At 40.9% G+C, this 23,371-nt stretch overlaps 2 protein-coding genes across 8 annotated transcripts in view; both read left to right on the top strand.

Moving 5' to 3' along the window:
* The window catches only part of phf21ab (PHD finger protein 21Ab), a 32,340-nt gene extending 19,843 nt beyond the window's left edge, over window positions 1-12,497 (top strand). For 3 of the 7 annotated variants that reach the window (XM_067493164.1, XM_067493163.1, XM_067493165.1), the window contains 9 exons: window positions 73-183; window positions 323-374; window positions 492-571; window positions 1,581-1,641; window positions 3,920-4,146; window positions 4,584-4,739; window positions 5,084-5,159; window positions 5,261-5,364; window positions 5,850-12,497. In XM_067493164.1, coding sequence (XP_067349265.1) covers window positions 73-183; window positions 323-374; window positions 492-571; window positions 1,581-1,641; window positions 3,920-4,146; window positions 4,584-4,739; window positions 5,084-5,159; window positions 5,261-5,364; window positions 5,850-6,611 — 1,629 coding nt within the window. In that variant the 3' untranslated portion in view covers window positions 6,612-12,497. The remainder of the gene's footprint in view (window positions 1-72; window positions 184-322; window positions 375-491; window positions 572-1,580; window positions 1,642-3,919; window positions 4,147-4,583; window positions 4,740-5,083; window positions 5,160-5,260; window positions 5,365-5,849) is intronic. The other 4 variants (XM_067493166.1, XM_067493167.1, XM_067493169.1 and 1 more) reach the window with 4 other exon arrangements.
* An 8,982-nt stretch (window positions 12,498-21,479) lies between these two features.
* prdm11 (PR domain containing 11) overlaps window positions 21,480-23,371 on the top strand; it is a 9,889-nt gene continuing 7,997 nt past the window's right edge. Inside the window, exons 1-2 of the mRNA XM_067493492.1 lie at window positions 21,480-21,811; window positions 22,508-22,585. Of these exons, the coding sequence (XP_067349593.1) occupies window positions 22,555-22,585 (31 nt within the window). The 5' untranslated portion in view covers window positions 21,480-21,811; window positions 22,508-22,554. The remainder of the gene's footprint in view (window positions 21,812-22,507; window positions 22,586-23,371) is intronic.

Here is a 23,371-nt window from a genome sequence, read left to right as displayed (position 1 = left end):
CAGTGACTTTTATTTCTACCATTTGCCTGTGGCTAAATATTGTGACAGCTGCTATCATCTCTTTCTTAACAGACTGTTAAATCGGGAGGTGGAGCAGAGCAGAAGGTTATTGTGAGCCTCCCCTCCTCCTCCACTCCTCCGTTGTCTCCTCCCCCCAGACTCAAGAAAGAGGAAAACCCAGAGGTGAGCAGTAGTACAAAGTACTCAGATGTTTTATTTAAGAAAAAGCACCATGGTTTCAAAATTCAAAGTTCTAATTAGGTTACACTACCAGAATATAACCGGTTCAGTTTGTGGTTCTGATGATGACTTTGTCTTACAGAAACTGGCCTTTATGGTATCTTTGGGCCTGGTAACACATGACCACTTGGAAGGTGAGTTTAAAAATACAGAAGATCCTCCCTCCAAGGATTCCTAATCCCCCATAATCCATTGCTGCCACCACATATCTGTACATTTTTGCCTCAAATATTTGATGTGTTCCTGTGCAGAAATTCAGAGCAAAAGGCAGGAGCGGAAGAGGAGAACGACAGCCAACCCAGTGTACAGTGGAGCTGTGTTTGAACCTGAGGTACGCACACAAGCAGCCGCAGAACATGTTAGAACCCCTCACAGCACCTCTGCACTCGGTGTCTGTGTTTCAGACAGACACCGAGAAATTATCCATTTGGTTTTCACGCGTGAAATGTCCCGTCTTTGTAGGTCTCAGCATGTTGTCATATACATGTAGATCTGAAAGATAAAAATCAAATCCATATTGCAGTTTAAGAAAAAGCAATTTTCAAATCACAGAAGCTGCGATTAAACCTTTTTTAAACTCTACAGATTCTACGTGTTAAGAGAAGCTCATAACCTTCACAAGCAGAGATCTGGCCTCCCCTGCCTGCTTAGGAAGTGATCGAGAGATTAAGACAAGACCAAGTTTAACTTTAGTGCAGGGTTCAAGAACCAAACCCTGATGTCAACGAGCAAGAGACCACAATAATATCAAAGCAAAACCGTAACATTTTACACGAGTCAGCTGGAGTCAGCTGACGGGCATCAGTGGCAAGAGACAGAGAGGAAGTGGGGAGTAAAAACACAAAGAGAGTATTAGAATTAGAGAGTTGTAAAACAGTCAAAGGAGACTGAGTTAGGTTTGGAACAATTCAGTTATTTTCCTATATTATTTCATCAGACACTGATCAATGTTTATCTGATACTTGGACAAAGACCCAAATGGGCAGAAAGTAATAAATAATTCGTCCACATATGGATCATCTTCTGCCTGTTTCCACATAAAATGTTTCAGTGCAATTATACTGCAGCGTGGTTTTTATCCTGAAGTTAATTTGTGGTTTTGAAGAAATAATAATAATTTTAAATAATTAAAATAATGCAAATAATTTACTTCACAGATAATTGTCATTCTGGAAATATGCACCTAATCAGTGGCTTTATCTCAGCTCAATACATCTATAGCATCATGATGGGGAAAGGCTGTTTGGGCGTTGACCAAAGATCATGCAGTAAATGAATGAGAACAATATTACATTGTAATGATATTTGATCAACATGTTCTTTTCTTATGTTTTTTTCAGAGAAAAAAGAGTGCAGTGAGTTACCTGAACAGCCCTCTGCACCAGGGGACCAGGAAGAGAGGTCTGTATGAAATACTGATCTGCTGGCTGAAGACAGTCTGGTAGAAACAGTAGAGACTGGTACAGAGTACCTTGAGACAGAGATGCGTGAGGTAGAGACACATTGGAGCTTACACTGTCTTCATTGTGGAACAGCACAATGAAGACAGAACTAAACAATAAAGACTATACTGTATAAAGAAGGTCTAGTTCTATCAAGACTTTAAGAAATTCGGTACAGACGACTGTATCTGCTGTAGATACAGTACAATAGAGACTGTTCTCCTGCTAACAACATGCTCTAAAAGTCTTTCCCCCTTTTCTTTCCTCCTGATTCTTGTCACATCAGTCAGGTGTTAGGTCCAAATCTGGATTTCTACTTTTTTGTCAGAGACTCTGAAGTTTAGACAGAGTTCATCCAAACAATTCAAACACACCTCAAAAAATGAGAAATGTGTTATTTCAGTTTGGGTTGCTGGGCTGCTGCTCTTATATTTTCAGATTTTTGCCAATAGAGACTGTCAATAATCATGGCAACAGATCAAGTTAAACAAAGGCTCAGTTTGGTGTTTTCTTTTTCAGTAAACCAGACTTTTATTTTGTAATTTAGCAAAGTGAATGAAAGAAAACAACATTACTGTGGGCTGATATTTTAATTCAGCAGGAAAACATGATCTGATTATACAGTGGCATTAAAACATCCGGCAGGGACAGTTCAGATGCAGAAAATATTAAGCAAAACAGAGAGAGATCAAAACCTCCATCTTAGTAAATGGAATATTTTGGGTTTTTGACCTGGAGGGTTGGACAAAATAAGACCCAGTGTATTATGGATCAAAAACTAAATGATTTAAAATTAAACAGTTATGAAAATAACCATTTCCTGCAGCTCTAACTCAACCCTGCCCTAAATGTTTCTGACCTTCGTGCTGCCTTGGTGAAGAAGTTTGAATCCAGTTGAACCTGCACACCTGTTTCCTTCTCTGGCAGTTGTTGAAATGCATGCTTGGAGTTGAAGGAATTCACTAGCTAAAGCAGAACTACCTGAGACATGTTTAGTCTGCACAAATGAACTCATCAGAAGGTAAACAGGTGATTAGAGAAGAATTTCTATTTGTTGCAGTTTAATATTTTTCAGCAGTTTCTCAGGGTCAGAACAGACTGAATCATAGTACTTTATGCAAAGTGATAACACAACTGTAGGGAATAACATGACTAATGTTAATTGGCTTTTATAATATCACAATACAGAATACTAAAATTGATACTTAGTAGCTTTAACATCCTGCATTACCTTACTTCTAATGACTTATCAAACAGCTTTAATGGGTAACACTAAATAATTCCTACACTGCCTCCATTTGACGTAATTTTTTTTACAAGAGACGAAGCTTTGAAGTAGAAGTGTAACTCACAGTGTCAGATTTTAACATCAGTAGTTTTAATGAAGGGCTGTAGATTGAGGTCATATTCTCTTTACCTTGATATTTGGGGGAAATATTACATCATGTAAATATGTTGATATGGAGATAACTCTTTCATCCGCTTTGCTGAAGACATCACAAGCAAATAAATAAACCATTTATTTATCAAGCAGAATTAATGCAATGAAAGATTTACATTAAAAACTAATGTACACTGAACAGTAGATCAGTCACCTAATGCTGCTGATGTTGGCACACATAATGACAGTCTAGGAAAACCAATGCTGCTTCATCGGGACAGTTAAAAGGACAAAACCTGAGACAACACCTGAGAGTTCTGTTAGATTGATACTGAATGAGTGGGTAAAAAAGAGACTGTGGATCACAGCAGATTATGAATGACGAGTTACATTTTGCTGTGAAAGTACCTGGTAGCCAATCCACAAATGTGAGAATATGATCAAATAGGATTTTGCTTGTTAAGATACCCAGAAGGGAGAACAGTTCCATAGTCTAACTAAATGTTTTTTCTGCATCTGCCTTAAACAATAAACAACTTACACAATACATTTTTTTTAAGATGTCAGTGATTCAGAGAGTTACACAAAGAGTTATTTGATGATGAAAGGAGCACATAGACTCATGACCTCAGTTGTCCTAAAATCCTAGCTACAGTGCTGGTTGACAGCCCATAATAATCTGTGTTAACATCTGACACAAATCCATTTGTTGTGTGCTTCATAGTCGACTGCAGTAGGTTTTTGCTCATGCTCGGCTTCAGCTTGCACGGAGCCAGTCTCCTGCACTAACACTGCTGTCTGTGCTTCTGACTCTTCCTCCTCTTCCTCCCTTACCGAATCCCCTGTCTCATGCTAGCCAACGAAGACTCCCTTTCCAAGGTATGTCATACAGACTGTTTGTTTTTGTTTTCTCCCCCCTCTCCATCTTTCTTTTTTCTTTGTTTTCCGTCTTTGTTGTCTGTCTCATTTCACCCAGGTCGCCCACCCAAATACAGCAGCGTCCCGGAGCTGGGCAGCCTCACCCCGACCTCCCCCTCCAGCCCCGTCCATCCCCTCCCCCTGCCCAGCCCCAGCTCTGGGGATGTAAGTAACGTTGGGGGAGACGGAATGTTCAGAGGGTTGGACACCCCGTCACACACAGTCCTATTGGCCCAGTAGCTCTGCACTCTCATTTGCACCCTAAGACCTCCACACACATGTCCATTAGTTTATTGTCTCCATGTGATAATCATTTGTCATCAGTTGATTTTACTTTGATCCAGACTTACAAAGTGAACAGTGTCCTGTGGCCTAGAGCTGGCATTAATAACTACTACCCAAAACACATCCTAACTCCCAGATGTCAAGTAACTTTTCTGTGGGCTCAGTAAATTAACACACCCTGTCCATTAGTCATCAACACAAGGCCAGCTGTAAACTAAACCACACCAGATCATGGTGCCCCCCGCCTTGCCTCTCCACAGATGGTTGGTGGGGCTCAGTAGGGTGGGGAAACTGATTGGTCCAATTCTTCCTCACAGGGAGACATCCATGAGGATTTCTGCACTGTGTGCAGACGCAGTGGCCAGTTGCTCATGTGCGACACGTGTTCTCGTGTTTATCACCTGGACTGCCTGGATCCACCCCTGAAAACCATTCCAAAAGGCATGTGGATCTGTCCAAAATGTCAAGATCAGGTAACCACAGCAGCCGAGACTGATCCAGAGTCGGGGGTTGGGGGTACCGAGGTCCAGAGAAGGGCTAATCAAGGCCTGTAGCTGTAATAGACTGTAAAAAGGCCTTCTCCCACACTGTCCTGAACTTTAGTACTGTTCAATCCTTTGTAAGCATACACATGACTCAGTATTGTTATTTTGTACCTCTGTCTCATTCATTGTGTCAGTAAAGATTGGCATCTCACATCCATCCACTCCATTGCTCGTCCTTCTTCCAGCCTCACCACAGGGTGGTGGCTAAACGTGTCTCTCTTAATCGTTTCCAAGTCTCAGCATTTGTGACAAACCTGAGCTTGTTTCCCCAGATCCTGAAAAAAGAAGAAGCCATTCCCTGGCCTGGTACCCTGGCTATTGTTCATTCCTACATTGCTTACAAAGAAGGTGACAAAACAATTATTCTCCCTCCTTCAATATCTAATGAAACAAATGCAAACAGTTGAATGGTGAGATCAATTATTTGGGTGTATTGTTCTGTGTTTTAGCTAAAGAAGAGGAGAAACAGAAGCTGATGAAGTGGAGCTCTGAGCTGAAAGTGGAGCGGGAGCAGCTGGAACAAAGAGTCAAACAGCTGAGCAACTCCATAACAGTAAGAAGCAATATTGAACCACTCAGCAACTAATTGGGGCTCAAGGAAGAAACAATTGCACTTACAGAGTTTACTCTTACTTGGAATGTTCTCTAAACAAAATCCACTTGACTTTCTTCCCAAGGTGGGACATACACTCTTTTGGCTTGATGAACCTGACGGCACAATTATAATGAACATACCTTTCATAGGGAAAGTCAGATATTGACAAGAATATAAATATGTTCTTGCCTGAGGTCCGTTTCAATAGCTGGTTGTGTTTAAGAACCAGTTCCAGGTTGATCGATACTAAAGGTCTTTTGGCTCAGATATCTGTCCTCAGTGTTTTGAGTGCCAGCGCAGTCTGATCTGATACTTACATTTACTTAAGGTAAACACTGATTAAATGTGTTACACTTGGAAAGGAGTTTGAAGAGATTTCTCCCCCAATTTCGTATTATATATGTTTTTTCCCATCCATAACACTTCTGTTCTTCTTCCACTAGAAATGCATGGAGACCAAAAACAACATCCTGGCACGTCAGAAAGAGATGCAGCTTTCACTGGACAAAGTCAAACACCTAATTCGCCTCATCCAATCCTTCAACTTCAACCAAGCTCTGGCAGAGACAGAGGTTAAAGATGTCAGAGTCCAGGACAGTGAATGTGCCATTGGTTCTGAATCTGCACCACAATCCAACTCTGTAGAGAAAGTGAAAGCTGCAAGCTTCTCAGTCAGCAACAATGCTGATGGAAATGACAAACAAGAGGATCACGGAACCACAGGGAGCAATCAAACAGCTGCAGCGACAGGAGGAGACACTGACGGCCAGCCTATCGTGGAAGACAACGCAGTCCTAACACCAGATAACAGCACCAGTGTGGGGGCAGGGGGCAAGGCCGGGCTTGCTGTGGGGACAGGGGGAGGGGGTAACACAGGGACTGGTCTCCAGGCAGAGGCTGCGGCGAAGCCTGAGACTGAGGCAGCTCCGGTGGTTGACGTTCCTGCTACGCTAGTAATTGCAACTGTTGCCACCACCAACGGTACGACAGAGCCAGCCTGCCCTGACCACAGCCTCGCAGGAGGCTGCACCACCACCAAATCTGAGAACAAGACAGCTGCCGTCAACACCCCAGAGACAGCGATGGAGAAGAAACAGGAGGAGATCACTGATAGTGACGGCAGCATCACCAACAACAGCAAAACCTCAGAACCCTCCCAGCATTCTTTGCCAGCTCTTGTCAGCAGTTTGGACAATAAAAAGTAATGCTATGTCTCTTGAGTTGCGGGAATTCAAACATATATATTAAAAAAAAGACATTTGCTTGCACCATACGGTGCCCCGAAGTTGCCAATCTGTATAAATGTTGTTTGTTTGCATTGTATTGTCAGACTGTGTCAATGGTAGATATACAGCCCAAGTCACATGGCTCTGGAGAGACGTAGGCAGTTCCACCCACAGAGCTGCGGTGCAGGAGTCCTACGTACCAGTGTCATCATGCCAATTAGTGATAGACGTCAGTGGTGGGAATGCTCAAAGGGAGATTTAATTCATCATCACACCAGTGTGTGCCTGTTATAGTGGCCCCTGTGTTCTCTTGTGGGGTGGGGGAGATGGGTTCACATTGGTACGAAGATAACAGAGAACATGGAACCAAACATCTGTCAGGGGCTAATGGTCTAAAAACAGTGTTGTGATAGTATGCGTCCTGAAAAGAGAACCTGTTCCTCCCCTCGTCCCAGTGAACTTAACGTGAACGACATTACCTTCTGCAGCCCTATGCCCCTGATGATCTCCTAAATCTCCAACTTTCTTTATTAACCATAACCTTAATCCATAATCCTGAGTCTCTCCTGTCAAACACAACTCCTAATTATCCATCGTGTCCCTTCAGACAACAAGAGCTATAACCTTTGCTATTAACCAGTATCAGTATCCCAATCTCCCAGTGACTAAATCCTTTCCCAGTCCTCCAAAAATCTAACAAGACTTTCCTCTTTAATTCCCAGTGGCTCAGCATGCTTCAGATGAGAGAGTTTCTACAAAATATTGTCTGAGTGCCCAAACTCAAAAGTAAGAGTGGAAAACAAGATGTGATGGGTCCTGGAAATGGGAGCTTCTGAAGCTCTGCTTCTTGAAGACATGGAGTTGCACTCATGTTGTCAATCTTGTTGAATTGTATTTAGGAAATATACTAAAGCGGATGGATGCATCTTCCGTTTAGTTGCAGTGTCTGTGACAGGGTGAGGTTTCAGACACATCGATTGTCCTTACATCACTAAACTGTCTTCAGTGAACAAAAACCCTAAACCATTACTATTAACCAATAGCAGTAACATTTTTGCAGAGTATCTTCTGCAAACCACCTGTGATCCATTGTCACATCTTTATTTGGCCCCAAAAACTGTAACCCACTGAGGTTCTATATGCTCCAGATGCCGTTCAACAGTCAAACAATCTTGACCCAATCAACTGATCCCTCCTGTTTCCCAGCAGTTCAGTTTTTTCAAGCTTCTTATAGAACCTGGAAAACCAGTTATCCTCAACCCATCTAAAAAACTACAAATACAAAGTGCTGTGTGGACACATCAAATCGTGTCCATCGTGTCCACCTAGCAATTTTAGGACACTTGAACAAAATGCTTGGTTGTTGGAAGGTTCCTTAACTGCAACCCTAAATTCTGTTTGAAAATCTGTTGAGCGATTTGTTTGAAGCACATTAACCTCTTTAAGCCAGGAACCATAACACCCCCCTTCTTAAAGCTAACAGGACTCATTATTTATTGGAAACACTAACTGTGTGGGGAGGGCAAGGTTTCGGATGCCGTTCAAATTTTAATCAGCAATTTATTTGAAGCATGCTGACACTGAGAAATTAACATATCTAACTCACGATTTTGCCCACAACCTAAAGTGTGTTCATTCAACAGAAAACCTTCCCTCCAGTGATCAGTCCACAACTATATCCACCTTCTTGATTCCTAAAAACTAAAGCAGTTTACTGAAGACTTTACCCTTCTCCCAGTCCACTGACCAAATATGCCCTACCGAGCAACAATGCCAGTTAACCTCCCCTCCACACATCTCTTCCCCAATAATGTCCCTGAGCTCAGGCAGAAACGACGCTGAGCGTCATGTTCAGCAGGTACGAAGGACGAGGTCGAACAGGTGCAGTAGCCTAACAGATGTTTTCAGTGGTGTCGGTCAAGTGTAGTGATTGAGTTTTCATTCGTGAGTCAAGTGTGTCAACTGTGAGCACTAAATGTGAAATTGCAATATTGCAATGTCAAAACACACAAACTATATCTGGGCTGTGTTTCTTTTTTATAGGAAAAGATATTCAGGTCTTCCTAGTCTTCAGAATAAGTGCTTTCTGTTCCTGAACCTGCTGGACTGGCATTATCAACACAAAAATGAATCCTCTTTTTGAAGTGGTGATCTTTGCATTATGTACATTTCTGTTGAATCCTCAACTGCCAAAATGTTGTTGTATCCAAATTCAGCAGGGACAAGTCCAATGACTGTATTGAAGGATCAAATTATTGGCATTGTAACATGTAGATGCTACCATTTCAGAAATTGGAAGTCCCCAGATTGAGACAGGAGAGCTTATTAAACAATAACATTAATAGAACTTTTTTTTGTCCTTGAAATGGAGGGATTTGTTGTACGAACCCGCTCCTTAGGACGAATCTCAAACGGACGATACCACAAATCCTGAGATTAAAGCACAAGCTTGCTGCATTACAAAGAAGTGCTGAAGAGCTTTTTGTATGTTAATATGGAATTAAACAGAGTATGCATCTCTTTGTTGTGATGTGACTTATCCCCACATTGCCAATATTTTTCTAGGAGGAAATACAAACCTCTGTGTGACATTAAGGCTTAAGTCTAGTTCATATTTTCCGGGGGATGCCCAGGCTTCTGCTATCTTAGAAGCCCCTTCATCCCCTCACAGTTAGACTAGTGCATCTCTTTTCTGTCTGGAGCATGTCTGGGTTAAAACGTGAAGCTGTTGTTCATTAGCTTGGTGGCTCTCAGTCTGGGTCTCTCTTTGTCTGGTGAACTGATCGTGACTTTTGGCTTCTTGTTGGGTACAGGGACATTAACAAGCTCTGGTCTGTTCTTTAGCAGTGCCTCTGGTTGTGCTAGAACATTAAGTTGCTTTTGCCATTTTTGCAGATTTTATTACTTTATTTTTAGTCATCCAATAACTTATTCACCCCCTCGAAGCCCCAAAGCTTGTCAAGCTTCATCTCTTCAAGTTTTATCTGTGAATGAGGACAGTTACAATTTTTTGTTGTTACTCTGTTATCCAAGATCAAAGTTTGTCCTGTGAAATAACCATTTTTCTGATTTTATTCTGATAACCATTCCAACAATAACTGGAAAAATGGCTGATCGGCTGTGATGAAATGTTCAAATGTTCATGTTCCGTTCAGGATGAACTGTTAACACCTTAGTTGGTCTCTTAAATCTCATCAGCTCCATCATCAGCATTAATGTGCCCAACACTTTGGTTTGAGACCAAATACCTGCAAAACTTAAGACATTCCCATCGTCCTCAGATGTATATTGACTTTCGTACTTATTAGCCAGTTATATCTGCTAAACATTAACATGTTAGCATTGAGCCAATCATGAATAAACTCTCAAATGAGAACATTAGTGATGCTTCTCAAAATGAGAATGTTGATTGGGCATTTTCTTTTCAACCTCCATAATATCAATGTAACCGTTTACAGGGGGGTGAATATGTTGCTGGAGGACTTTTGAAGAAGCTGCTACAGGTGTGTTTCTTTTTCATATCATGTCACTCTTGTAACTGAATGAGCATTTCTAATTTTCTGACATCAGCTGTACAAACTGCCTTTACTCAGAAGATCCCAGATACATGAACCAGATGAAAATCTCTGGAACCTTTCCACATGTTTGGCCACAGTGTTGTCTGATAAATGTAATTATAGAACATGGAAGGAAAAGACTGGCCAGTCCTACAGATTTAATTTGTTGTGTGCTTTGGTTTTTGTCATCTTCCCTTGCTGGGGTGTTAGCCGGTGTTCAATCATGGATAGAGCAGAGTCTTCATCCAGTCTCTTCACTCAACAAGTTTTACTTTGAAAGAGCCCGAACACGTGTTCCAGACAAACTGGACCTTTTCCCTCTGTACAGTAGGTACCTCGAGTGCCTTTCTTCAAACAGCAGATAATATTTGTCTCTTGACTTGCACTGTGACTTGTAGAACCTTACTAACCCTCCAGATAGTCCTCCCACACAACCTGCCCACCCGCATTCCTCTGACCAGTCCTGTCCCATCGCGCTCCCCGAATTTCCGGAGCACAAACCCAGTCCCTCCACCTCAGGCTGCCAGTAGTCAATGCAAGTGGAAACATTTCATATTATGCTGTTTAGATTGACCAGATAGTGTTTTGTTGTTGTTTAATAGAAGAGTTGCCTTAAATGTGTTTTCTTTTTCTTTTTATGTGGATAAACTTTTACATTTTGGAAAAAAAAAAATCTGCAGATGCTGGCAAAGGTCAGAGGTAGTTTAGTGAAAAATCTGCTCACTCCAAAAAGGGCCTGTTGATGAGATCTGGCTCAGTGTGGCAGGCAGTTGTTTTGTGATGCACTTTTGGTTTTGACCAGTATTATTATCAGAGTGTAAAATGGGATCCGTTCACAACATGAATTGCATTATGAATCTCACTCTGGGTTTCTTTTGAGTCCTTCTCTGAGGCTGCTAGTCGGGCTCTGGAGCCGATTCGTTTACTTTTCAATTTGGTTCATCATTCCCTCTGTGCTGTGGTTTTTCTGTTTTTGGAGGAGGTTTGCTAAATCAGGTCATGTGACCCGGAGCCTGTGTGCATTTGGACCGAACAAACTAACCTGCACCCTGATGATGGACAGATTTACACCCAATTAGCAACACTGTCCACACAGTCCAGTGAAACGCATGCCTTCTTATGCAAATTTTTATACAAGATTTGTCAGAACCTTTTAAATATGCATTTGCTTTTGTTTTTTAAGTTTTTACATGAAACTCAAGTCACCTTTTTTCCTTTGAACATTCATGCAGATTAAGAGTTAAACAGTGTGGTAGCCATGCAAGTTGAAACTGAAACATTTCCTCCTGATGTGGTGTTGTTAGGACTGAGCTGCAAAGATTTGGCTCCTCAGTTTAAATTTTACGTTGACCTTGGCTGATGCACCGTGCTGAATGCTGGGCTGTTGAGAGCTGGGGGTGGGGGTGGGGGCTCAATCGAGTCTTAATGTCTCATTGTCCTCTTCTAGAGAAGAGTCGTTGGCTTCTGTTTACTCCAGCTCGAAAAAGAAAATCATCCAAAGAACACAGCAAATGTGCATAACATAATGATGCATAACATTGGGGAAATTGATTTCTGCATCAGCATCGTGTGCATTCACCAAGCTGGAAGAGGAGCATGTGTGTGCAGCTGAGGGCTCATTCCGTTTATGTTTTAGGAAGTTTTATGCATACAAAATGTTCATCTCCAGTTCCCTCTGTGGTTCTTGTTCTGGAAGCATCTTGTAAAGTAGTTCACTGCGACTCGAGTCTTTTGAGTTTTTTAATTTTGAAATGATCAAGTCATGATTGTGGCCTTCTAGTATTTTGTTGAGACATGACATCAGTCCGTTGTCACCATCCATCCTGTCTGGACCCAACTGTACACCTAAAGCTTCTTACCTCATCCACAGCGAATTCCATTGGGGGTGTGTTGAGTGCAAAAAAAAATAAGTAAAAAAATAACAAAGTCTTTTTTTAACTTCCATTTGGTGAGATGCATTGTAGCGATATGAATAAAGAAAAAGTTCACCTGGTGTGCTGAATAATGTGTAAATTGGTAATTACACAATCTGAATATTTGTATAATTGTTTGTATTTTTTCATAATGATTTTGGAAAGGAATGTGTTTATTTTTTTGACTTCTGTTCCAGATGTGTCTTCTGTTGGCCTGACATTGTGACTGGTCTGGTGGGATTCTTACCTCTGTATTGAGCCTCTTCTGTGATGAATTCTTTGTATGCAGTGTTTAGGAAATACTGTAGGGAACATGGGGAGGAGTTGATATTAGGAGCATTTGATCAATTTGTATTTATTTATTTTATCATTTTGTTAATAAATTGTGAAAAGCAGCCTGTCCCACCCGCTGGCTTTTATTTAATACGAAACACTTACAAACTGGTTTATGGGTATTACAGTACCAGCGGAATTGATCACACAATGTTTCTCTGACTCTTAAGAGTGAATGGTAACATATTTCAATTGGAAAGTCTTTCAAAAACGTCACTTTATTATTAATGTATTATAGTAGAACTGTATGGCCCAGCTGAGCTGTAGGGGCGTGTGTTTATAGGCTACACCAGGATTTAACAACTTCCTGATGCCGTGGACAAAAAAGCTTGTGGGGTTTTTTTTTTTTTTTTAGTTAGTGCAAGTATCAAGTACATCTTTTCCATATCTGTGCTTTACTTTAGTAGAATCAATGTCTTTGAATTTTACTCCATACATCCAGGAACAATGATCTACGCAACTACATTTCTAATCAAAGTTGTGTTACGTGTTTTATCATTACACACAATAATAAAACAGCACTTTTTCATGGTTTAATGCGTCACACAACATATTGCAATATGTTATATTTACAATTACTCAATATTTTTCATGTACTTAATTATTGAGCAGACCTTTCTCTTTTCTTCTCCTCTTTCTTCAATTTTCTGTACTTTAACCTTTTCATGCTGAAGACTTGGGATGTCACGCACTGGAAATTATTACTGTCATATGATGACTTGAATTTTATTGATATTCAGTAGTATTTTCTGTACCGGGGAAAAAACACAATCAGGGGTCTAAAATTGGAGGTTTTTATTCCAATAATATAACACGGCTACACAGGGAGTTGATCCATCCATGTGTACTGCAAAGGTCAAAAGGTAAAGTGTGGACAACAAGCGGCTGGATGTGTCACTGCAGGCAATCAGACAGTGGTTAAACACATTTTATCAGCTGCCTGCTGTTGCAGTGTGATGTGTTCAAAGTCAGTCCGTGTTAAAAGATAATAGCATGCAAAAAGCAAAGCTTTCGGTTTGTCCGTTCCGGCGTCGCCACGCTGATTTGGCGTGAGATTTTTGACGGATGCCCTTCCTGCTGCAACGCTCCCATTTTTAGCCTGACTCAGGGTACCGCACCAGGGTGGCTCTTGGAGGCTGGGGGGTTCAAACCCGCGGCCTTCTGCATCCCAACTTATGTCCCCCTTTAAAAGGATAATAGCATGCATGGCCTAGTCGTTTTCTCTGGATAACAGCTTCGTTTTCTCTTGATATCTGTGTAATTATCTCGTTTTTAGGAGATAATTAGATCTAATGAGTTATTTAGCACGACATAACCTGGCAGACAAAAAACCTTTATTGCTTCTGCAGTAGAGCTCGAATAAATACAAAAACTATTTCCCTATTTTTGATTTCCCTGAGTAAAAAAGCTAAATAACGTACAAAGCTGAATAAAAAAATAAACTAGAGACTAATCTTTGAACCTATAGTAATACACCCAAATGCACCAAACATATAATGTAAAGGAAAATCTAGAGATTCGTTGTCCATAGAAACAAACCACGGTTCATATATCAGATTTCTTTACTGACGATGATAAATACAACATTCTGGGGCCTTATTCTCGTTCAGCAGAGTGGCGCAGCGGAAGCGTGCTGGGCCCATAACCCAGAGGTCGATGGATCGAAACCATCCTCTGCTAGTTTTGTTTTTCTTCACATTAGATTTCATCACACGAACATATTGTGAAATTAACTTCTTTAAACTATTTATAATTTTAAAAAAGTAAGCGTTAACCGTCATGCCGTTAAACTGTTAAAAGGTAGTAACGCTACTGTTTGTTTAATCGGTGATAAACGTCACAAACCCTAGACTATAACATTATATCTCAATTCACAACGTATTTTCAAATCAGTGTTTACAAGTTTCTCTTAATTGCATTATCTGGTTTCATTATTAAAACGAATTGCTTCTGGTAGATTTACTGATGTCTTTGAATAATCAGCTAAGACATAATTTTAAAGCGTTTTAATTTTGATCTAAACTATATATATGTGTGTATGTATTATATTTGCATTCTTTAAATGTACCAATTATCATTTTGTCAAGTAATGTCAATAAAAAAAAGGATTCATAGTTGGAGGAGAAATCAGCTTGTGGTCGTTTTTTTGCCAACATAAACGTTATCGTGTTACGTCCATACGTCACGTCGCAAAGCCTTCTGGGAGCCTAATGTTTCAAGTTATGTTGTGTCGCTCGGTACATCGTCCTTTTCGCATTTTTTTTGGACTCAGTGACCAAACATCTCTCACGCATTCATAGGGGGAAGAAGCTGCTGCGTTACAACCTGCTGCCGTAGGTCACATGAAAATCCCCAACGGCCTCACCTTCCACTCTTTCCCCGCCTGGAGGCGGAAAGAAGGTGCTTACATATAAGAAGGAGGGCGTCCGGGGGGGGCTGCTGTAGGCCGGAGCAACTTTATCTTCAACCACGGTCTCAAGTCCATGAGGGTGTGTTCCAGACACTTCCACACCGGTCAGTTTGAAGCGCGCAAGGAGAATATATAATGTGTAAAATAAGACAATAAAATATTTGGAGTGATTAATAAAGACTAAAAACAAAGATCAGAACCAGCAGCAGTTAAATACACAGCTGATTTCAACACTTCATGTACTAATAATACATCAGCTTTTATTAGTTTAATCCTTATTTAAAATTAAAACTCTGCATCTGCAAAAAGTAAACAAGCAATACATGCAATAAGGTAGAAAGTAAAGTATTTCCTTCTCTATTATGGTAGAGGTAGTAGGTGTAACATAACATGCAATACCCCAGTAAAGTACAAGTACTTCTAATCTGTATTTAAGATCAGTACTGTGTTCACAGGTAAAGCAGCATTTGAGATGCTGGGGTCAGATCCAGACTGGGTCCCATCACTACACCTGGGTCACAATGAAGGAAACACAAGACAGACCAAGCGTTTTCCACCATCTATGCAATTAAAGAAAGTCCAGAAACAAAGTCAGGCAACAGAGACGAGAGCAGCAGAAATGACGCAGGGAGAATCCCAAGCTGCAGGAGGTGGGCCAGAGGTTTTCACTCTCCTTTAATACATGCAATGAAGTGATTTCCTGGCTGTCTGGGGGACATTAAAATATAATATTACGTTTTTCCTTACAGATGGTTGTGGTGCAGGTGCTGGGAGGCCAATGGTTCGTCCATGGAGCAAAGTGAAATCTCTATTGCAGTTGGTCCTGCAGAGGAAAAAACAGTGTCATTGAAAAGCCTGAAACGGAGACACACGACCACCCGAATGCTGCGAAGAACATGAACCTCAACTTCAGAGGAAGACTGCAACTAATATTTTCACTTTTACTTAACACAGATTATTTCAGCAGCATAAATAAACAGATAATTTTCAGCAGTTTATAGTTTAGTTTTTTTTTATCAGGATTCACTGACGGCATGATCTCAGACATTATAAATATTGAATTATATATAAAGACTATGGTCAAATGTGACCACAAGGGGGCACTAGCCAGTGTGCCAGTCCCAAGTCTGGATAAATGCAGAGGGTTGTGTCAGGAAGGGCATCCGACGTAAAACACAGGCCAAATTAAACATGCAAATCATGACTTCCACACCAAATCTGACTTCCATACCGGACAGGAACGCCGAAGGACCATAGGGGATGTATAAGGGCGGAGGTAGAAGCACTAAGGTGGAGGTAGGGGAGAGTGTAGCCAGACAAAACAGGATGTGTAAAATGATGCTGGTGGTGAGGAAGATGAACATTTAATAATCGTTTCAGAATTTCTTCAGAAACTCTCTTGAGGCTTCTCTAGACGCCTCCAGCTGGTCCAGAACCCATTCACAGAAATCATCTTCACTCCCTGGGGAGTTTCAAGTGGAGTTGAACTTTAACCTTCCACCCCAGAGGGAAGACTTGTCTTCGTCCTCCTGTCTAAATTGTGTCAGGCTGCAGAGGAGGATCAACGAGCTGGAGGATAAGCTACTTGATCTCACTGGAGATCAGGGGCACACAGAGACCTCAGCTGCCGTCATCGAGGTTCCCATCGAATCAAATCAAGTCCTGCAGAATCCTGATCAAGTCCATGCTGAAGAGGACGGAACCGAGTGTAAGTTTCATGAACAAAATCAACCAGAATGAAAGGAGGAGCAGAGCTCATAAGAAACATCTGTGGAAATGAATCAGCTCTGCTACTGGCTCATTTTACTTGTAATGCTCATCCAGTCTCCAGGGCTTTTAAGGCCTCCCTTAAAGAAAATAGCAAAAATGTGAATCAAGGATTAACTATAATGGTTAATAGTGTTGATACAAATGGTTTTTTTTACTAGGGAAAAGAAACACAAGCAGCAATAAACAAATCCTGATTCAGAAATATCATTTGAAGATGAAACTGTGTTACAGCACCAAAGTGTTCCAGCTCTGCTCCGATGTGCCCATGAAACCGCTTAGTGGTCACTTTAGCTGCAGAAATAGCTGTTAGAGCCTGTTTTAAAGTTATAGCTCAGTGGGTCAAACATCTGTCTCGTGCTTTTCATGATGTGAGGAACTTGGGTTCAGTTCCCTTTCAAATATTATTGCTTTTTTTAAAATACAGATGAATAACTTTGAACCGCCATAAGAAGTGTTTAGGGTTTCACATTCAGAAATATGGGGACAGTGTCTCCAGTAGTAGTCTACAATAAGCTAAATGTTACTTACATGAACATATTTTGTGAAGCCGTCACAATGCACGTGAGAAAACTGAGTGCGTTTCTGTGGGGACATGGAAAAACAAACTGCAATACGCTGTAAAACTACAAATCCATAAGCTTTGTCATCCCACTGCTACCCCTAATTTCTCAAACAGCACTTCCCTGAGCCGTATTCCCAGATGAACCTTCGGACGTCATTAATGACATCACTCTCTGAGACTCAAACACGCCTCGACATGAAGCCTCACTTTCTGCTGCCGCTTCGAGCTCCGGTGTTCAGCTTGCTGTCACTAACAGAGATACTCTGACAGACGACAATGTAACACTTTTTAGCCTTTGGTTCTACTTCAAAACTTTCCTCTCAATGTTTAGATGCTGCTTTTAGCTTTGAGATTATTGTGTCTGTCTGTGTCCTCAGGGATGGAGCAGCTCTCTCCTCCTCTTCTTCATGAGGGAGGTCAGGACATGGACTCGACCAATCAGTTGCCTTCCTCCAGCCTTGCGCTTCAAAGCTCCTCAAAGCAAAAGTTCCACCCACGTCTTTACTTCAACCCGACTTGGCTCAACATGTTCTGGTTTCTCCGTTATTATCCAAGTCTTGATAAGATGTGGTGCCATGTCTGCCGTGTCTATGCGGACAAGTCCCATCAGAACCTTGGTTTGATCAGGGGCTCAAGGGTATTTAAGCTGGACAGCATCAAGAAACACAGTAAAACCATTTACCATAAAGAGAATCTGAAACGCCACAGGTGGCCTGACCAGCAGAGGAGTAGTAACTGAGCGGTGGACTCGAAGCTCCACAGCGTGTGACAGGAAAGACTGAATTAAAAGCAGCTGACATATGGCAACAAATCTGATTATGTGGACCGCGAAAAGTGAAGGTGTAGTTTAGCTGTAAGAATCACAAATCCAACAGAATGAACATCAGAGGGGGATGTTCGTCCTGTGGGCAGCACTGTGGACACAGCTCCACTAGTAACTTAGTCTGTGTGGAGACAAAGCTGTTTCGCAAAACACAGTTTGACATTTTGTGATGTTAATGTTAAAGTTAATGTAGCAGAAATACTTTTCACAATGTAAAGACTTAGATAAACATGCGTGTAACTACCTACAAAAGTACTGGACCACATCTACAAGTACTACTAGTACTGGTTTTCAAAATAATTCCAGTGTTTTTCATTTGGATTTGTTGAGCTGATACTTTAAATATGTGGATATAAATTCTAAACACAAATTTTTCGTTTTGCTTTCCTTTTTCTTTGCCATTCATTTCATGTTCCATGTGTCAATTACTGCAGTGTTGCAGAGTAATTAGTTACATGTTACTAAATAACAAAATAAAAACAATTATAATCAAATACAGGTAGAAAATATGTAATTTTAAAGCAGCAGAATGAATATATCTCACATATACTCTGCAGCGTTACATCTGTTCACCAGGCAGAAATATCTTCCTCGGATTTCTGGGCAAATTTATTTGGGGGTAGTATGACTTACAAGGAGTTGTCTTTACATCCACTGCTTTACAAAACAACTTTTTAATGACATTTCTCTGTAGACGTACAGAAGCTCATTAGCACTAAACATTAGCGTTGCTGATGCAGAATAATTCCTCATTACAAACCTCTTTTGTAGTTAGATGAGTCCAGCAGAAAACGTATGTTTTCATAAGAATACAGGACATTTACAAACCTATGTTGGAAAAGTAATATAAAGTATAATAAGTTACTTAAGTTACTTAATAAAAATAGTGGAATAGTAATCTGTAACCTGTGGAGTTTTATAAGCACCAACACTGGGTCCGACTGAAATGTTTATAGTATATTTGTATTCTAAGAAATAATAAGGAGGGGACATTAGGCTACTGGGTTTTTGCTGAGAGTTGTGTTCACAGCTGTTTGTACAGGGCCTGTATGTATGTGCTACACTGCAGCTGCAGAATGAACGAGCCAGAGGTGATGTGTGATCAAAGGCTTGGTGCGTAAATCCAGCAAGTGAATTTGTTTTAGAGAGAGTTAGAATACTGGATCTAACATAATGGAGAATTCTTATTCCCACAGGTGGAAAGAATTCTTTCCCACGTCATTTTCAGGTGGACATTTGGACGTAAGGTAAGTAAGAGAAAATTACCCTTTTGCTTGTAAATGATTGTTTTACCTGGTAAATTCCAGTTAACATGCAGCTAACACATATTTTGCTGTAAAAAGAGATGCTGAACTTCAGAGACACTGAGGGATTGGACAAAGTCACATCACCAACAGTTTGCTTTAATAGCTGTTATACACCCATCAGCCATAACATTAATACCAGTGGTTCTAGTAATGTGATGGAGGACCAGGTTTACTGTGGCCTCTCTGAGCCGTCTGCAGCTACACTGCCCCATAAACAGCAACATGTGATACACTGTGTACAGAGTTTGTAGAAGTACACAAACTGAAAACTCAAGTAAAAGTTTAAAGATTATGTTTAAGTAATACTTGTTTAAGTAATACTTAATAGTAGAATTCTCCACTTCAAGTATTACTTCAAATATTTAAATGAGGTAAAAGTCCCAAGCAGATTATCTGCATTTTACTTAAAGTACAAAAGTGAAAGTAGAAAACTGGATTTCAAACAATACTGATTATGGTCACTATGGCAAAACATGTACAATAATTTAAATCTAAGGGTCAAAGGTCACTGTTGGTAAAGGTGGAGCAGATTTTAACATTTTATTTGCTGACAAGTGCAATAATACATCAGCAGCTATTACTTCATCACATTTGTATTTGAAAAAAACAGAAGGTTGTGTTAATGTTGTGGCCGTGTAGATTGTGGAGTTAGAGAATCACCTCACAGGACTCAACTAGTACGTGCAAACCAAACATGACAGCAGAACAAGTCCCAACACTGCTGAAGAGTTTGTATGTCTTCTTTTCCTAAAGTGACCTTTTTGTCTTTCTCTAAGTTAACGGTCTGTCCCTGTTCGTCCATCTGTTGTTCTCTGAGGTACTTGTCTTTGTCTGTCTTTGTGTGCCCACAGCTTGGAGGTTGAAGGGTCCAGGGTTGTTATCAAACAGCTTCAGAAGTGATGTGATTTTGGAGGTGAAGACATTTGGAGACACATCTGCTGTTTGACCTGTAGCAGGACTCTGCTGCACCCAGAGAATCCTGCCACAGAAACGCTGGGAACCAACCAACAATTGTTGCGCTGTTTCAGTGCACTGACTGATACAGGATTATCATGTATGTTAAAGCTACAGTTACAGTCTGAAATTAGGATAGAATAATATGCATGTGCCAACATTAATTAACCCTCTGTTGTCTCTTCCCTCATTTCAAATACGTCAGCAGCCAGCTGTGTGTGATGATGTCACATGTTTTAACGGGTTTGCTGCAGTGTGGCCCAGTGGCAAAATGAAAGTTCAGCAAAAATCAGAGTGCAGCAAATCAGAGTGACATGCAGGTACCAGCTGCTTCACAGTGAGCACCTTCAGTTTTCTGTCTCTGTAAACCAAATGCCTTTAATATGTGGAGCTAGGACAGTGCACTATCATAAACACTGGTGCTAGCACCAGCATCCTGATCTCAAATGCACCTCATCATGTCCTAAGAGACACTGGTGCATGAAAAAGGATATATGTTAAACCTTTATTCATCCCACAGTGGGAGAATGTCCATGTTACAGCAGCAAAATGTGCAAGTATGTGTGCAGTTTGAAAAAAAAGTCTACAGTGTATAAATAAGAAGAACAATAAGTCTACAATCAATTAAACAATTACACTAAGGTTCATTATCAGTAGTAATAATGTGTATTAGAATGAGTATTATTGAGGAGTTTTTACTCAATAATTGAAGTTTAATTCTTTCCAAATGTTCACAGAAAAGGCTTTTAAATATTATAACAGACACTTTTTGATATTCTGTTGTTTTTACTGATTCAAGTGAGTTTTTGTCTTTTTCCTTTAGTTCCTTTAGTTTGTCAACCTGCCTTTCCAGAGCTCCCAAAGATGACATCATCTGAACTCCTAATGATGAAAAACTCCTATGTGTGATGACATCACACCTATGTGTGATGACATCACACCTATGTGTGATGTCATCACACATAGGAGTTTCTCAGCTAAAAGCAGAGACATATTTTAATGTCAGAGGGATGTTTAAAATGATGAATGTACATTTACACCCAAAACTAAAGCCACAGAGAGCAAGTTAAAAATGAGTGATGTCACCCTTTAATAAAAATCTATTGATCAGTAGTTGCAGCTATGACGTCAGTTCACAAAACATTAATGAAATGTTACATTGAAATGTTTCAATCAAATCCACAGATCCACGTTTCTGTATTAATCAGGTTTTTTTAATACACGTCCTAAAACTAGAAGCGAACAGATCTGACGGGTCCTAACGCGGTCCGGATCCGGTCTGGATCCGGTCCGGTTCGGGCTGCACGCTGCAGGTCGCGCTCTCTCCTTTTGCGCACTTGCTTTCTTCCGTTTTCCATGTCATTTCCTGTGATAAAAAATGGTGGTCACAGCTTTGGGGAGGCGACTGAGTCGCTGCTAAATTTAACTGGAAACTTTGCATCAGCGGGCCGCCGCGGAGTCAGCCGCCGGGGCTCGGTGCTCCGAACCCGCGGGACAGGGGAGCTTCACCCGGAGACAGAGTCCGTTTCCCCGCTGCTTCTCTACACGAGGTGGGTCTGTGTCAGTAGCCACTGTGGCCACTGAAAATGGCTTCCGAAAAGAGCAGGCAGATCGCCAGCTGCCTGCAGAGAAAGAGTGGCGCAGATGAGAACCGGATCGGAACCCGACGGCGGATCGTCGTGTACCCTGTCATCGGTCGCCACAGTCTCACAAAGTTTGGTTTGCAGTGTTTGTCAAGTGGTTTCTGGTCTGCGTGCCCCCCTCCTTACCTTCCTTACCCTCCTGACATCCTCAACAGTCCCACAGAAACTGGTTCAGCATGTGGCCCAGTGAAAACCTCTGATGAGTGGATCCTCAGAACCAGCTGACCCAGTCTCTGTGGAGCTCTGACTTTACCACATTATCTGATGGTCCATGACTGTCTTCTAAATCCAGTCTTTGTTTGTGTCTCCTGTATGATTCAGTGGAAACCCCTAGTTTCCCTTTGTCACTATGTAGATTCGTTTATCACGTTAAACAGTTTTCGGACTCTGCCAGTGTCTAAAGCTTTTTTAAAAACATGTTACAGACCAACAGGTTATGAAAAATGACCATTGAACTCAAACATACTTGTAAAGGAGAAAGTTCCCTGAGGTTTGCAGCTGGGTTTTTTAGAAATACTGCACTTATGAGTCACAGCTGGTGTTGATGGACGTGTATGAAATGCACTTATGACTAATGAAATTCCCCCTGATTTTCTTCACCAGAGGTTCATGAAGTGGATGAAGAGCCAGATTTCCACCAACATGGTTCCATGATGAGCGAGCAGCTGCTGGACTTCTGGTGTAAGCTCTGTCCTCATTTAGTTTGCTGTGGTCACTAGTGAGAAGCATCAACATTAAATGTTAAAGCTCAGAATTTTTTATTTATTTTTTTTACTACTTGCTCATTTACAAGTTGATGTCAGCAACAGTTGTGTACACAAACACAAGTTGTGTATTACTTAAAAAGCACCTTATGAAACATCAACATGACTCAGAGAGAGCGTCTCTAAAAGGCTGAGTCTGTGAGGACGTTGGGACAAGGTTCAGAGGGAGTCGTTCAATAACATAAAAACATTTCTTAACATAAAATATCAAAGAATTTGGGGATTTCATCATCCACAGTGACATCATTAAAACGTTTAAAAAATCCAGAGAAATTTCTATGAACGAGTCCAACATTGAATGGTTAGGATTTTTCTGCGCCTCAGGGGCAAAGTTCTGCATTGTTTGGAGCAACATCTGCTGCTGTCCAGAGGACGTCCTGTTTATTTCAGCAACACAAACCACATTCTGCAGGTTTTACAACTGCATCGCTCAGTAGTAAAAGAGTCCGGGTGATAAACTGAGGTGTCCTGTCACCTACCTAACATTTCTGGAGCATTATGAGTTTAAAATGAGCAAATATTAAAAAACTAAAGAAAAAAAAGGTTGTATCTCTGGCTAACCCATAAGGCCTCTGATGCCATTTGTGAGCACAAGAGACATTCTTGTCATTGCCTGCATAGACAACTGAACCATTAGGCTACGATTCAGCAAAAGGCCCAGTTCTGTGGTGACGTGAACCAAACACAATAAAATGTAACGTAG

This window comes from Channa argus, chromosome 23, assembly GCF_033026475.1.
Source record: "Channa argus isolate prfri chromosome 23, Channa argus male v1.0, whole genome shotgun sequence".
In the NCBI taxonomy this organism is placed as follows: domain Eukaryota; kingdom Metazoa; phylum Chordata; class Actinopteri; order Anabantiformes; family Channidae; genus Channa; species Channa argus.
The sequence above is the reverse complement of the archived record's forward strand: the minus strand, read 5'-3'. Positions and strand labels throughout refer to the sequence as shown.